At 37.0% G+C, this 12,726-nt stretch overlaps 1 protein-coding gene and 2 long non-coding RNA genes across 5 annotated transcripts; 1 reads left to right on the top strand and 2 right to left on the bottom strand.

Moving 5' to 3' along the window:
* Positions 1-753: 753 nt before the first annotated feature.
* Positions 754-3,540, bottom strand: LOC124175091. 2 transcript variants are annotated; one of them, XR_006869091.1, is made up of 3 exons: positions 2,901-3,540; positions 1,649-1,827; positions 754-1,232 (listed from the first exon to the last, which is right to left on the bottom strand). It is a non-coding gene; the product is annotated as an uncharacterized LOC124175091 (long non-coding RNA). The 2 variants fall into 2 exon arrangements; XR_006869090.1 differs by having other exon boundaries at positions 754-1,148.
* Positions 3,541-4,282: 742 nt separating this feature from the next.
* Positions 4,283-6,899, top strand: LOC124175090. Of its 2 annotated transcripts, XR_006869089.1 has the most exons (3): positions 4,283-4,609; positions 5,179-5,337; positions 6,863-6,899. It is a non-coding gene; the product is annotated as an uncharacterized LOC124175090 (long non-coding RNA). The 2 variants fall into 2 exon arrangements; XR_006869088.1 differs by lacking the exon at positions 4,283-4,609 and having other exon boundaries at positions 4,931-5,337.
* A 94-nt stretch (positions 6,900-6,993) lies between these two features.
* On the bottom strand, positions 6,994-12,257 carry LOC124175083 (cytochrome P450 4C1-like). Its single transcript, XM_046554963.1, has 12 exons — positions 11,831-12,257; positions 11,541-11,647; positions 11,359-11,449; positions 10,625-10,810; positions 10,475-10,544; positions 10,276-10,402; positions 10,098-10,173; positions 9,704-9,819; positions 9,564-9,632; positions 9,052-9,229; positions 8,728-8,907; positions 6,994-7,172 (listed from the first exon to the last, which is right to left on the bottom strand). The coding sequence occupies exons 1-12, from the start codon at positions 11,997-11,999 to the stop codon at positions 6,994-6,996; spliced, it is 1,548 nt and encodes a 515-aa protein (XP_046410919.1). The 5' UTR covers positions 12,000-12,257.
* Positions 12,258-12,726: the final 469 nt, after the last annotated feature.

The raw sequence follows: 12,726 nt of genomic DNA, 5'->3' as shown, positions 1-12,726 counted from the left end.
TTTTACTCAAGATTTGGAGGTAGCGCGAGTCGATATTATGTATTTATTTAAGGTTTTTTTTCATCAAATTTAGATAAGATCATAATTGCCAGTGTAAATGTATATTTCACGAAAAAACGACAAGATACCTTTTTTGTAGTTTTTTTTTTTTTTTTGTAGTCAATGCGTCTTTGAAAAATATCTCATCAAATACTGATTATGTCAAATTTAACAAGGCAGCTTTTTTGTTAAGAATAAATCAATCTACAAAAAAGCTATCTTATGGTTGCTTCGTAAAATATATATTTACACTGGCAATTATGATCTTATCTAAATTTTACGAAAAAACAGCTTACATAAATACATAAAATCGACTTGCGGTACCTCTATATCTTGAGTAAAAAATTTTTCTTATAGTATATTATATGGTATAAAAATGATTGGTAAATTTGACTACACTACCTTGTACAATCAACTAAACAATAACAAAATAATATACTACATTTAAAAAAATTTCTTTCGGAAATTTTAATTTTATTCCTTACTATTTAATATGTATATAAATATTTGTATAAATTTTATAGGATTAATTAAGAAATCTTACTTTATGCGTATTGTTGAATTTTTGTTAGATTTAGTGAAATTTCGTTCACTGTTTAGAAAATATTTAGAAATCACATCTAGTTTTCGATTTATATTTAAATTTATAAATTTCAACGGCAATTCTTAATAAAATTGCGTTAAATATTGACCTCCTCTTTTTTCCATGTAAACAACGACGTCGGTATTTTGAGACCCCCATGAAGCCTGGGACGCTGGTCAGGTGCCCCATGTGTCCTTATGGAAAAGACGGAACTGATTAGAGTATAAAGTAAGAAGAATGTAATTGTAATAAAATATATAGGAAAACAAAATTAGCGGAGCCAATTTTCTCGGATCACACAGGTGAAACCTGTCCCAAATCCAGTAAACTCGTCTTTTTCAATGTAATCCAGCCTCGACGGACGTCGTTCTATCCGCAGTTTGATGGGATCTACAGGCTTCAGTAAAGTATCTATTTTCAACTTTATTTCACTCGGCGGTATGACTTGGTCTTTTTTTATTATATGTATACGTCCAAAGAAATGTTGCGAGGAGCGTCTTCATTTCCATCATGGAAAACTTGATACCTAAAATTGTGACGAGATTCAAGAATTGTCTCAATCATTTTGAACATCTTCCTCGCAGATTTTCCTATACCATACCAAGTGTTCCTGAAATACATACCGGGACAATCTCTTGAAACACGAAAATCAACTGCGCAAGCGCCAAATAAGTCAATCTTATTGGTCGGCGAAATCTGCCCGCAGCGATACTTTTTTCTGCGATGCAGGCGGGCCAACGTACACAGAATGTGTACGTTTGAAGTTTCAAAGAGCATAAACATCAAATTCCGACCGCTCTTTGAAAAATCAACCTTCCGACTCAATAACAAATTCTTCCCAAACCTTTCCATGTCACTACCTCGATTATTTGAGATTCTAACCTCGATAATTCGTATCAACTACATCGCCGGCAGAAACAGTTTGACAGCTGAAACTCGGGATGGCCAACCTGCACGAATAGCCAATAAAACTTGCACATGCGCAGTTGATTTTCAAGTTTCAAGAGACTGTCCCGGTATATTCACCTATGCAATATCTTGGTCCAGCGCTGAATGGCAGAAAGCAGTATGAATGGCGTTTCGCAATTTCCACCGATAAAAATATGTCCGGATCAAACTTGAGCGGATCTGGCCAATACTCTTTGTTTCTATGAACCACAAAAATCAGCAGCACGGTCAAGTTTCCTCCAGCAAAGTGTGTTCACCTGGAATTTATATGAACGTAGAATTACTAAAGTGTGTGAATTTAAACACAGATAACGTCGACGGACGAATTTATGTTCAAATAGGTACAGAGAACCTGCAGAACTGGTTAAATTCGATTGTTTACGCTCTTTAGCAAATGTTGTATTATGCTAATGATATTTGGGTACACATATAATTGATACCACGAACATCTATGCTGAACGATCATTAATTCTACCGATGATCGGTTATTATAACATGATATCTCTTTTTCAGATTAAAAGTAACTTATATTAAAAATACAGTTCTGCATTATGAATCAGTTGATCTGTAGGATCACACGCACAGGCTAGATTTTAGTTTATGAATAAATGTACATGGCTGAGCCAGGAGGGTATTCCCTCTGAAAGCGTAACGCGTTAGGACTCAGGTATATATGAACAAAAATCCTATGCATGTGGTCACACGTGTAACCTCACCATTATTGATATGATGAATCTATGATTGATTTAAAATTTGTAAAATTGTGCTTCGGGTCCGAGCTGAAAATAGGAGAGTGTCTCTCTGAATACCCAAGGTTATTATTTGCCGCTATAAGGCACCAATTCTGTTTTACTCGATTTTACTCTGCAATTCTATTATTAAATTTGACATTGATATTCTTAGAAAACAATATTTTCAAGTTAGACGGTGGCTAGAGAATTTTTCCTCTCATTTTTGTTACATAATATGTTATGCGAAAATTTATAAAACGGTGAGAAGAATCGACTTCTCTTTGGATGTAAAGATCGGCGAGTTTGAGAGCCGTTGCGTCGTTTAGGTCATTGTTGGTGGTGTTTCTGGACGAAAGCCTCACCTCGGGGTCGGAGTCGAATAGATAGTTGAAAATGACACGATGATGTTCTTGTTCAGCCGCTTTTGAATTGTTGAATAGTCATACTGATTGCCGAAAGGTATTGTTCGAAAACGTTCAAATGATTTACACACGATTAATTATAATGCGAAATAACTGGATTACTATGAGTTTAAAACGATTTTTAATGAAAATAGTAACGTAGTTGATTATTATTTTAAAACGAACACTGAATATTACCTAATTCCTTTTAGATCAGGGCGTAACTTGATTTGATTGCGGAAACTGGAATAATCATCATAATGTATATTCACAAAATAATGAGATTCAGTAAAGAACAGTAAAGATTGAAATTTAGAAGACAGTGAGTCTTTTGCAATTAACAGAATAAACCGGATGCTCGGTTTGACGAATTTACACAAGACTCAGGCCATAATGAAGATTTTCCAACTCTACTCTGTCCAAAAAGGCAAATACGGTTTGACTTCCACGCACCTTGCGACTTGATAGACGAAGGACGTGACATCCTGGGCCTGTGGGTCCAAGAGCTTGCAGTTACGACATGCTCGACGGTGGGGGAAATTGGGCACTGTCGGCACTGCGGGGATCTATTTGACCGGAATCGACATCATAATTACTCTACTTACCATAATGCACCGACTTACCGTAGGGGGCAATCCTGCAATTACCGACCGCGCGGCTCACACGTATGCACCAGTGCGGAGTTTTTTAAAATTTAATCAACTGTTTTCTTATTACAGTTCGTTTAGTGTCGCAAATCATCTTTTTTCCTCTGGAACTTCCGTAAACATCAATGTGCTGATATAATTCCTAGTATAATTTTTATTAAATTTCCAACAAATTTTCTAAATAAATTATTTCCACACGACTAATATAACTGCAGATATTGATAAAAAAAATCATAGTTGTAGCACACCTAGAGATAAATTTAGCATGCCGCACAAGATGGGGGGGCCACCAAACCTGTATAAAAACAGCCGGCGACCTGACAGTAAAAAACTCTCATTTCGAAGCCTCCTTTAGAGGTGCTAATCCGCCGAACCAAAAAATCAGCTGAGGCTCCTCAACTGATCTGGTATCACATTTAAATTCTTTAATTGAACGCTTGATTTCATTCCTCAATTCCTTTATTCTCATTAGAGATTTCCGTAACTTCGTTGCGCTTCTCTCACGAATATTATTTAATTTAAAATTACCTACCTTTCGATCAGTACATACTGCTTGTATTTATTATTATTATTATAACCTTGAAGGTTAATCTTGGTAATTGGTGTCGATATTAATCCAACTTCATTTATTCTTGTTTGTATCATTTATATGACCATTTCTAAATTATTTGTTGATAATTACTGCTTCATGTATTTGCTTTCTGTTTTATTATTTTTGTAACGATAGTCCAAATAAAAACAACTTGTTATATTCTTATATAACTAACAAGAATCATCATTTACACACGCACACAACTCTCACGCAAGACTTTACCTTGGCATTACGTGCAACTGATGCAGTTTTGCAAGTCATCCCACGGGCCTGAACTCACACACACACACACACACACGCACGCAAAATCACAGACCTACTACTTAGTAAAATAGCACCACGGTGGATCGTCACCGAGAGCAGTAATCGCATCGACTGCAGAGATAGCTGGTGCATCTTCCCATCTTGTGAAACTAGAGACTACCACTAGTACATTCCAACCCTGCCACGGTGATACCCCAACACTACACAAGTCATATCTGTACGAGAAATTGAAAAAAAAAGACGTACGTCCCACCCACTTGCGGTTGACGCTAATACCGGACGTACCAGCGTATTATCAATATTTTACCGTAGAGCTAAAAAATAGCCGAAAAACGGCCATGTTCAAAAATACGTACCGGGGCCAAAGAAAATTGTAGAGAATTTTTCAAAAAAGCAAAATGAAGGTAAATTTGTCTTCTTTAAAACACCATTTGGAACGTTTGACTATCTTCATTTCTGAGTCCGCTATCTAACTTGTAGTGCAGCAGGAAATTTCGCCTGGTGTAACCAAACTTTTGATCAGCATTGTATGTACGACTGTACCGAATAAAAAAAGATTTTCCTTGTTTTGTAAATAACGTTAATTCATTTTTAGATAATACCTCACAGTCAAAAATCGTATTTCTTTAAACACATATGTGTATGACATCAAAATCTCATCACTGTAGGTGCGACTGTGACTCCTGTGAGGAATATGATGCTATTATATTACAATAAATAATTCACACATTTCTAGTGTTGGATGTGGCGTAATTACTTAGGTTCCATTCTATAGTATCATTCTCGAAACGTCTATTTTCCGGTGTTATTGTCAGGGTGTAAATGTAGCAGGTGTTGCTGAAATCGGTTTTATTTAGAATTACTGTTTAGACACCAAGATCCTGACACCATCCATGAACACTGTTTATGCAGTTGACTTCCTGGGACTACGCACGGTATTGAAATGGTGTAAATGCTAACACTTTTTTTACAGTGTGGTAGAGACGATGAGGTATGCTGCTACAGCTCAAATGCAGCGATATTCGTGAAATGGAAAACATGGGACTGGGTGATCAATCTTGAGTGCACAGCACGGAGTTGCTTTGTGATGTAAGGGAATCCAGACCAGACTGTTCAGCCATATGGAAGCGAAGTAGGTGAATCGAATAAGACGAGATACTAATTTTGATAATATACAAAGACAATATTCGTTAAGAACAATGTTCAAAGTGCAAGGCACGCAAAATATTAGGTCTACAACTTTGCTCCCGCCGTTTTTTTTTTAATTTTAAAAACTATATTAAAAGAAATGGTATCTTATTTATGTTTCAAAGTATTGTCCGTCACTTTCCACTACTTTGGCCCATCTTTCAGGCAACAAACGAATCCCGAATCCCGAAAAAATTCTTCATCCTTTGATAAGATCCAAGAATCGATCCATTCTTTCACTTTTTCAAAAGAATCGAAGCACTGGCTAATATAATTAACTTACCCCTTTCGGAGGAGATGAGAAATGCACCAAGATTGGTAATGTAATGCGTGAAGTAGAAGCACATTATAAGATATAGATGTACTATAACTATGAACGGGTGGGTATAATGCAAACTGTCCGGTACTAAGCCCGTTTCGGGTGGGGGTAAGAAATCAGAAAAACCGAAAATCAGAATGGCCAGAATTCCGAATTTGATAAACTCGAATAACAAATATGAGAGAACAGATACTATCAGAAATTTTAAGTCCCGAATGGTGCCCAATAAAAAGCTGCAGCTTGCCTAAAATGAATTTAGCAGAGGGCTCTATTATCCAAACCCACGTACTTCAGAAAAAGATAATCCAAGAATTCAGAGACACAGAATTTAATAATATATAGAGTCAATATTCCAGAGAATGAATTTGTAGAAAGTTTCATATTCTCAAATGTCCAAATATTATAAAAATAAAAGTTAGAACTCGATCATCTAGAAACGGCGGAAAACAGATATCCAGAATGTAGAAGAGTCATTATTCAGAATCGTACAGTTCGGAAAGATAAGTATTCCGAAAGTAACCGTATAATTGGCTTACTACCAGAATTTCACATTCCGAGTCTATCCAACTAATCTACTTTGACTTGTAAAATGTTTTATGTACAGAATCAAACAAATTCTGCAATATTTTTATCTCATTAAAAGATTGAATATGACTTTTGATGTCAAAAACTTATATTTCTTGGCTTCTAATATGATATGAATTATCGACTCTTCTGATATATTGCGATTCTTCATTCTGACGATTCTGATATACTGCAATTCTATATTCTGAGCCTTCTATGAGATTACTACTCGGAGTTCTAACCGTTCTGATTCTTGATGCTTCGCATTTATGAATTCGATTAGATGAAAATTCTACTTTATGATGCATCCGAAGGTTATTTACTTGCGTTCGTGAGCAATCGTATTTGCCTCATTTTGCTAATGGCCGTTAGGAATTTTCACCAGTTGTGTATTCTAAATTCTATAACTTCAAATTTCGATACTTTCATGTTCTATTTCCATTATTTCTGGCTTAATGAAGATTCACCACCTTGTTCTTTCGTGATTGTGAGTTTTCAATATATTTATGTTCGAAATTCTGACCATTCTGATTTTTCGTTTTTCTGATTTTTCACCCGCACCCGCCCGTTTCTTCTAAATCTACAGTGATAGAAGACACTCGGACGCTGGTAACCGGTTCAGACCGTACAGCGAAAAAGGGGAAACTCTTGATGACTTATTCATGTGCATTAAGCGACAGGCTTAAGGGACATCGAAATACGTCACAAACTGCGTCATCAATCAAGTTTCGACGATCGTCTTTCTATGCACAACGTGATCGGCTCAACTGGCCTCAGTAAGCTGTCCACTTTAACCCGTATTTCACTTATGAGCTGAACTTTGTCCTTTTTGAGAACGTATTTCCGAAGAATGTGAGCGAGACACGTTTTCATTTCCATCATGGCATATCTTGCGCCTGGACAAACAAAACATTTTGGATTAGTAAGAAGGATAGGACTGGACAGAATGTATGTGTTGCTCGACTGAGGGCCCAAGACTCGAACAATTTTGTTAAACACGCAACGGAGGAATTAAAAAAATTATGGGACATATAAGAAATCGCTGACAGAATGGTCGACTGTAAGGAGGTGGCAGCACAGAACGGAGTTGTGGTGTGCGCCATCGAGAAGGTTAGAGGTAGGGGTCGAATAAAGGCAGTCTGCTCAACGCTAAAGCGGGAGAGTCATTTGATACAACCCTAACTCTTACATCGACCAAATTTCACCGTTGGTAATTAATGTGAACGCTGAAACAGATTCCTCGATCGACGACAGCGATTATACCACGCATTACTTGCCAATGTTTTCCTTTTTTGGTGTAACTATTTGTATCATATTACTTATCCCGTACATAACCTCAAAATCTGACGACTCGTAAATATACTATACATAACATTACAAACATTAATATTGCGTGTTGTATTGTGTAAAAATTATTTCATCTATCTTATTTCTTAAATAAAAATAATGCACGGGGCCCAGACCGGACGTATAGAATACTGGGGAGCGCGCTATTGTCTCCCCACTCTCTCCCCACCTCATTCACCGATGCGAGAAGTAAGTCTATTCTCTTGTTGGACGGAGTATAGAGACCGTTTGCAAAATTCACGGCAGCGCCAAATCGATTCTATTTGTCCCAACCGACGGGCATTTTCCCCTGTCTACGCCAATGACTCAGCCAATTATAAACTTCTGTGGTTACGGAAGGATAGGGACAATTTTCGCCACTCGCGGCGCTACTCGTACTCACGCTCAGTCCCTATCAGAGATGAGTACGAGTAGCGCCGCGAGTGGCGAAAATTGTCCCTATCCTTCCGTAACCACAGAAGTTTATAATTGGCTGAGTCATTGGCGTAGACAGGGGAAAATGCCCGTCGGTTGGGACAAATAGAATCGATTTGGCGCTGCCGTGAATTTTGCGCACGGTCTCTACAGAACCGCAGTGGCTTGTGGATAATTTTTCTCCCTTTGCGTCGCCCGGATATTGTATGATAGATCAGTAACACTTGTGTAATTTGTTTTTAGTGATTTAAGTTGTTGGGCGCGCCGACAAATATATTCTGCTACGTAATCATGGCCTCCTCCTCGTCTCAAAAATTTTCATTACCACACATCCCGACGCATATGTTTTTCTACTCATACATCTCATCCACAGTACAACAATATTGCAAAAGTATCATCGAAATATTTCTGCAACATTGCGCATTGTATAACCAAAAATATTCCAAAGGCTGCAAAGTTACGTTCTTGCAATCTTGTAGAACATTAGGCAATTTACCTCAAACATATCAAAACTTGCAAAATTGCATTGCCACAATGATCATGCAATGTTCCGCAACATATAAATCTGAAATATTTCTAACTTTGTATAGTTATGCTGATACAATATTGCGGAATGTATCTGAAATATTCCGAACCTTGTAATATTACATTGCTGCTATGTTTCTGCAGTATTGTGTTCTGTGTGCATACCTATACAATTCCTGGGTCCGCCGCTAAAGGGTAGATAGCAATAGGAATGGCGCTGTGCAACTTCTTGAGGCAGAAATCTGTCTGGATCAAACTTAAGGGGATCTAGCCAGTATTCTTTGCTTCTATGAACTGTGAACGTGTTCACAACGGCCATACTTCCTTTCGGCAGCGTGAACCCACCTTAAATTAGAGTTCGGGACATTTTTATCGATTACGAGGTCGAGGGAAGTTTTTTTTTTACTCGATAGTCAAATGAGGAACCAATCATTAGGCGAAAAAACCAAGATCACACCCACATTTGTAAAAATTAGAATGCATACGCACCTATCTCCAAGTCCTCCATCACTGTGCGACCGAGGATAGGCGCGATTGGAAATAAACGCAAGGTTTCTTTTATCACACGCTCCAAATATTCCATATGCGGCAGGTCTTCCTGTGTCACAAATCGTTCATCAGGGTCTTGATCCATGAAAATGCTTTGCAGTTCGCGATAAACCTTTTCCTGTACGCCATACAAAGTGGGGATTAAAACTATAATATAACATTGTCGTTGTTACTTTCATCGAATAAAATAATTCCAACCACTTGTGAAGAAATGTGTTCAAAAATCGGATACTTAATAAAAATCTCTAGAAAATGTCTGAAAACGTTCGAAGGAAGTGCAGAAAGTAATAAAAATATACTAATAGGCGAACTGATAAGAGTTTATCAGACTTTTGTAGTGCTCATCATAGTTTCTAGAATCTTTGAGAATTTTATCAAGTAATGATATCGCTCTAACAAAGAAAAAAATGGAACCTTCAAATAACGTTTTAACGAAAAATATGAATACTCACCTGAACTTCGGGATGAGAAGCGAGCATCAGCATCACGTAGCACATTGCATTGGATATTGTGTCGTTTCCCTAAAAAGAAATTTCCAATCTTATCGATATCTATTCACAGTTTCATTGTATGTTAATCAATCAATACGCACCGCCAGCACTAATGTATTAACTTCCTGACGCAATTCAGAATCCGAAAATTTCATTTCATCGTACGTCAGTTCCATCAGCAAATCTAGAAAAGCTTTTCTCCGTGACCGTGAAGTACCTACGTAGATAGTCGAATCAATGCATCAGTCAATTAGACTGCAATTTGATTCTAGTGCATAAGTATCCAATAAGAAGCAAAATGATGATTCGTCAATGTAAACATTCCTTAAATTTTGCGTCCCAAAAAGTTCGCTAAAGATCTGAATAAAAAATTTCTTCCGACAGACTTTCCGATTTTTAGTTCCTAAACATGGTATTCATTAATGATTTCATTAATATCAATGGATTTGAACGTGATTTTCGTATGGCTTCAATATTTCAAGGAAATTTACTCACAAGTTTCATCTTCATGATTCATAGCTATCTCACGACGATCACCACTCGGCAAGGCCTGTTTCTTTTTCAGTATCACCTGAAAAAATTTGGTCACACTTTATTCTTTGGTCATTGAAGCGAAAATAATTTACTGTGTTATCTGAATATCTTTAATAAAGATGACTAAAAATGAACTCACGTTATCAGTAAAACAGAACAAAGTTTTGATGCGATCTGTCTGTTCTTTGCCAAGTTTGGAACGATAAAAAATCGCGTCAGGATGAAGCCAAGGCTTGAGAATTCTTTCGTAAATAATTGAAAATAACCTGAAAAGTAAGTATATATTATAGTTATAATTAAACAATGTAAACAATGGTGGAAATATTTGCAATGGTTACTTCTCTGCGGCTTCAACGTAGTCGCATCCCGATTTGTTCTGTGCTTCCATTTTCACGCCCATCGTTGTTTCTAAAACAGTAAATAGAAAATGCTACAATTTCTTGTGCTTGTGAGCGATTAAATTCAATTATTGAGCTTCATTGACAAACCGCAAATAATATCCAACGTACACAACGATACGTATTCGAATATTCGGAATTCTCCTCCATTTATATTGGCCTCCATTTTGTCCGCCATCGTTTTGGAATGAGCCGCAAATATCGGTACAAAAGATTCGAGAATTTTTAGGTTAAAAGTCGGCCCGATCAGCTTGCGATGCACGCGCCATATTCCAGCTGAATCATGATAAAACGAAAATATTTCTAGCGATTTCACATGGCACGCAATATTACAAGTATTGCTACAATGTTTCTTTACATTGCAAATGCAACTGCAGCATCACAAAAATATTGCATGCACACAAAACATTGCAGCAATGTTTCAATTATCCTCTTTAGGTTGATATATCGCTGACTATATTGTGCCATCGCTAACAAAGTTATGTTACTGTAATATGTAAAAAATTTGAGACTTGAAACACCGCCTACAAAACGCGTCATTTCAACATTGTAGAAATATTTCGGTAAGTCACCGCAGCCGCATTGCAATTTGATTCAAAAGAATGTGCAATCAACGAAAGCTTGCAACGTTACGTTTTCACAACGTATCTGAAATATACTGCGATATAATATGTATCTGAGTTATCTCAAACTTTACAAAGTTATGATACTGCAAAGTTTATGCAATATTGCATTCTGTCTCGAGACATCTTCACATTTCTAGTCAGCAATTGGTTTTGTAAAAATTTGATACGTTTTTCAACCGACAAACGATAAAAACTCACCAGGGGCGGTGAATAAACCGTTTCCCAACCAAGGTCGAAAAAATGTATAAAATTTTGACTTCTCGATTGCTTTATCACTGCACAGTAACTCCTATGGAAGTAATACATGTATAATTGTAATAATGCATGTAATACTGTAATTCATGGATTAAATTCCTCTGGCACCTCTGAAGGTCTGTTACCTTTATATGATTCGGGTGAGAGACAAAAATCGCCAAGTCCTGTCCAAACCAAGCACGATAAGGTGACGAATAGCTGTTTGCGAGATTATCGAGTGTTTTCAGTAGATCTATAATCAAAATTATGGTACTTTAGTCAAGTAATATACATATATAAATGTGGGGTATTTGAATACACATTAACATCACCTGCGCTTTCAGGTTTAATGTCATCAGTGGAATCATGCGTATTTGTCAGACGAGCAATATTTACCAAAACTGAAAAGCTGATGGTAATGAATATTCAAACTCACCTTCGGTATTTCCGGCGAAAGTCAGGGCGTTACCCAAAAACGGTAAAAACACGAGTGGCCCACGAAATTTCCATGCTTTCTGATACAGACGAAATCTTCTCGCATGATAGATCATCAAGCAGACGATTCCGCCGATGAAAAAAGAAGTGACGATAAATTGAAGGCTCATAATTGAGTTGCCTGGAATTCAGCCGATGAATGTTTTCAAAGCACAACGAGCATCGGGATTATTTTACGCCTTTGAATAACCCTCGTTATTGTAATTAGTTTTTCGCGAACATATTACGCAGAATGTCATTCGACTCAATTTAAGTTACAAACAATAAATAATACGATAGCATCGAACGCACGACTTTGTTTGACCCATCCACACATGGAACACTGATGAACGTTGGTATGATAGGTCTGACGAGTGAAAGTAAGTCCGATAAAATGAGCTTCCCAAAGAGCTGGAGGGGGATGGGGGGAGGGGGGAATGACGTACTCTCGTGTATGGTGCATTCTCTTCCAAATTGATCTGCATACGAATCTTCGATTATTAATAAATGCTATAAGGACGTATGCACCATTATACGATCGTTTATCACGTGTCAAGGTAAAAAGGCGTATTTTTTCCCCGTTTGTACGTGCGCGAAAAACTTGAGGATACATTCAAAAATGTTGAAATTGAAAATCAACTAACGGTAAATAAGGTCGTAAGTAATGTCGATTATGACCTGTCTTCACGAACTTTATGAAAAATAATCACACATAATCACACATAATAATTTAACGTCGCATGTGTCCAAATACGACGAATCTTTCGAGAAAATAAAACATTTTAAACATTTTTCCTGAAATGGACGAATCTTTACGTTTTGAAGATTTTAAAGCGTTTACAGAAAAAAAAAAATTGT

This window comes from Neodiprion fabricii, chromosome 2 (genome assembly GCF_021155785.1).
Source record: "Neodiprion fabricii isolate iyNeoFabr1 chromosome 2, iyNeoFabr1.1, whole genome shotgun sequence".
Taxonomy (NCBI): domain Eukaryota; kingdom Metazoa; phylum Arthropoda; class Insecta; order Hymenoptera; family Diprionidae; genus Neodiprion; species Neodiprion fabricii.
Note: the sequence above shows the minus strand (reverse complement) of the source record. Positions and strands in the feature narration are given on the sequence as shown.

Bases quoted from the DNA above. Each gene is read 5' to 3' on its own strand.
- LOC124175083 (XM_046554963.1), bottom strand. From the start codon at position 11,999: ATGAGCCTTCAATTTATCGTCACTTCTTTTTTCATCGGCGGAATCGTC. The intron at 9,820-10,097 runs GTGAGTAAATTT...CTATCTACGTAG, and splicing joins GAATCATGAAGATGAAACTT to GTACTTCACGGTCACGGAGA. The intron at 9,633-9,703 runs GTGCGTATTGAT...ATTTCTTTTTAG, and splicing joins TTAATACATTAGTGCTGGCG to GGAAACGACACAATATCCAA.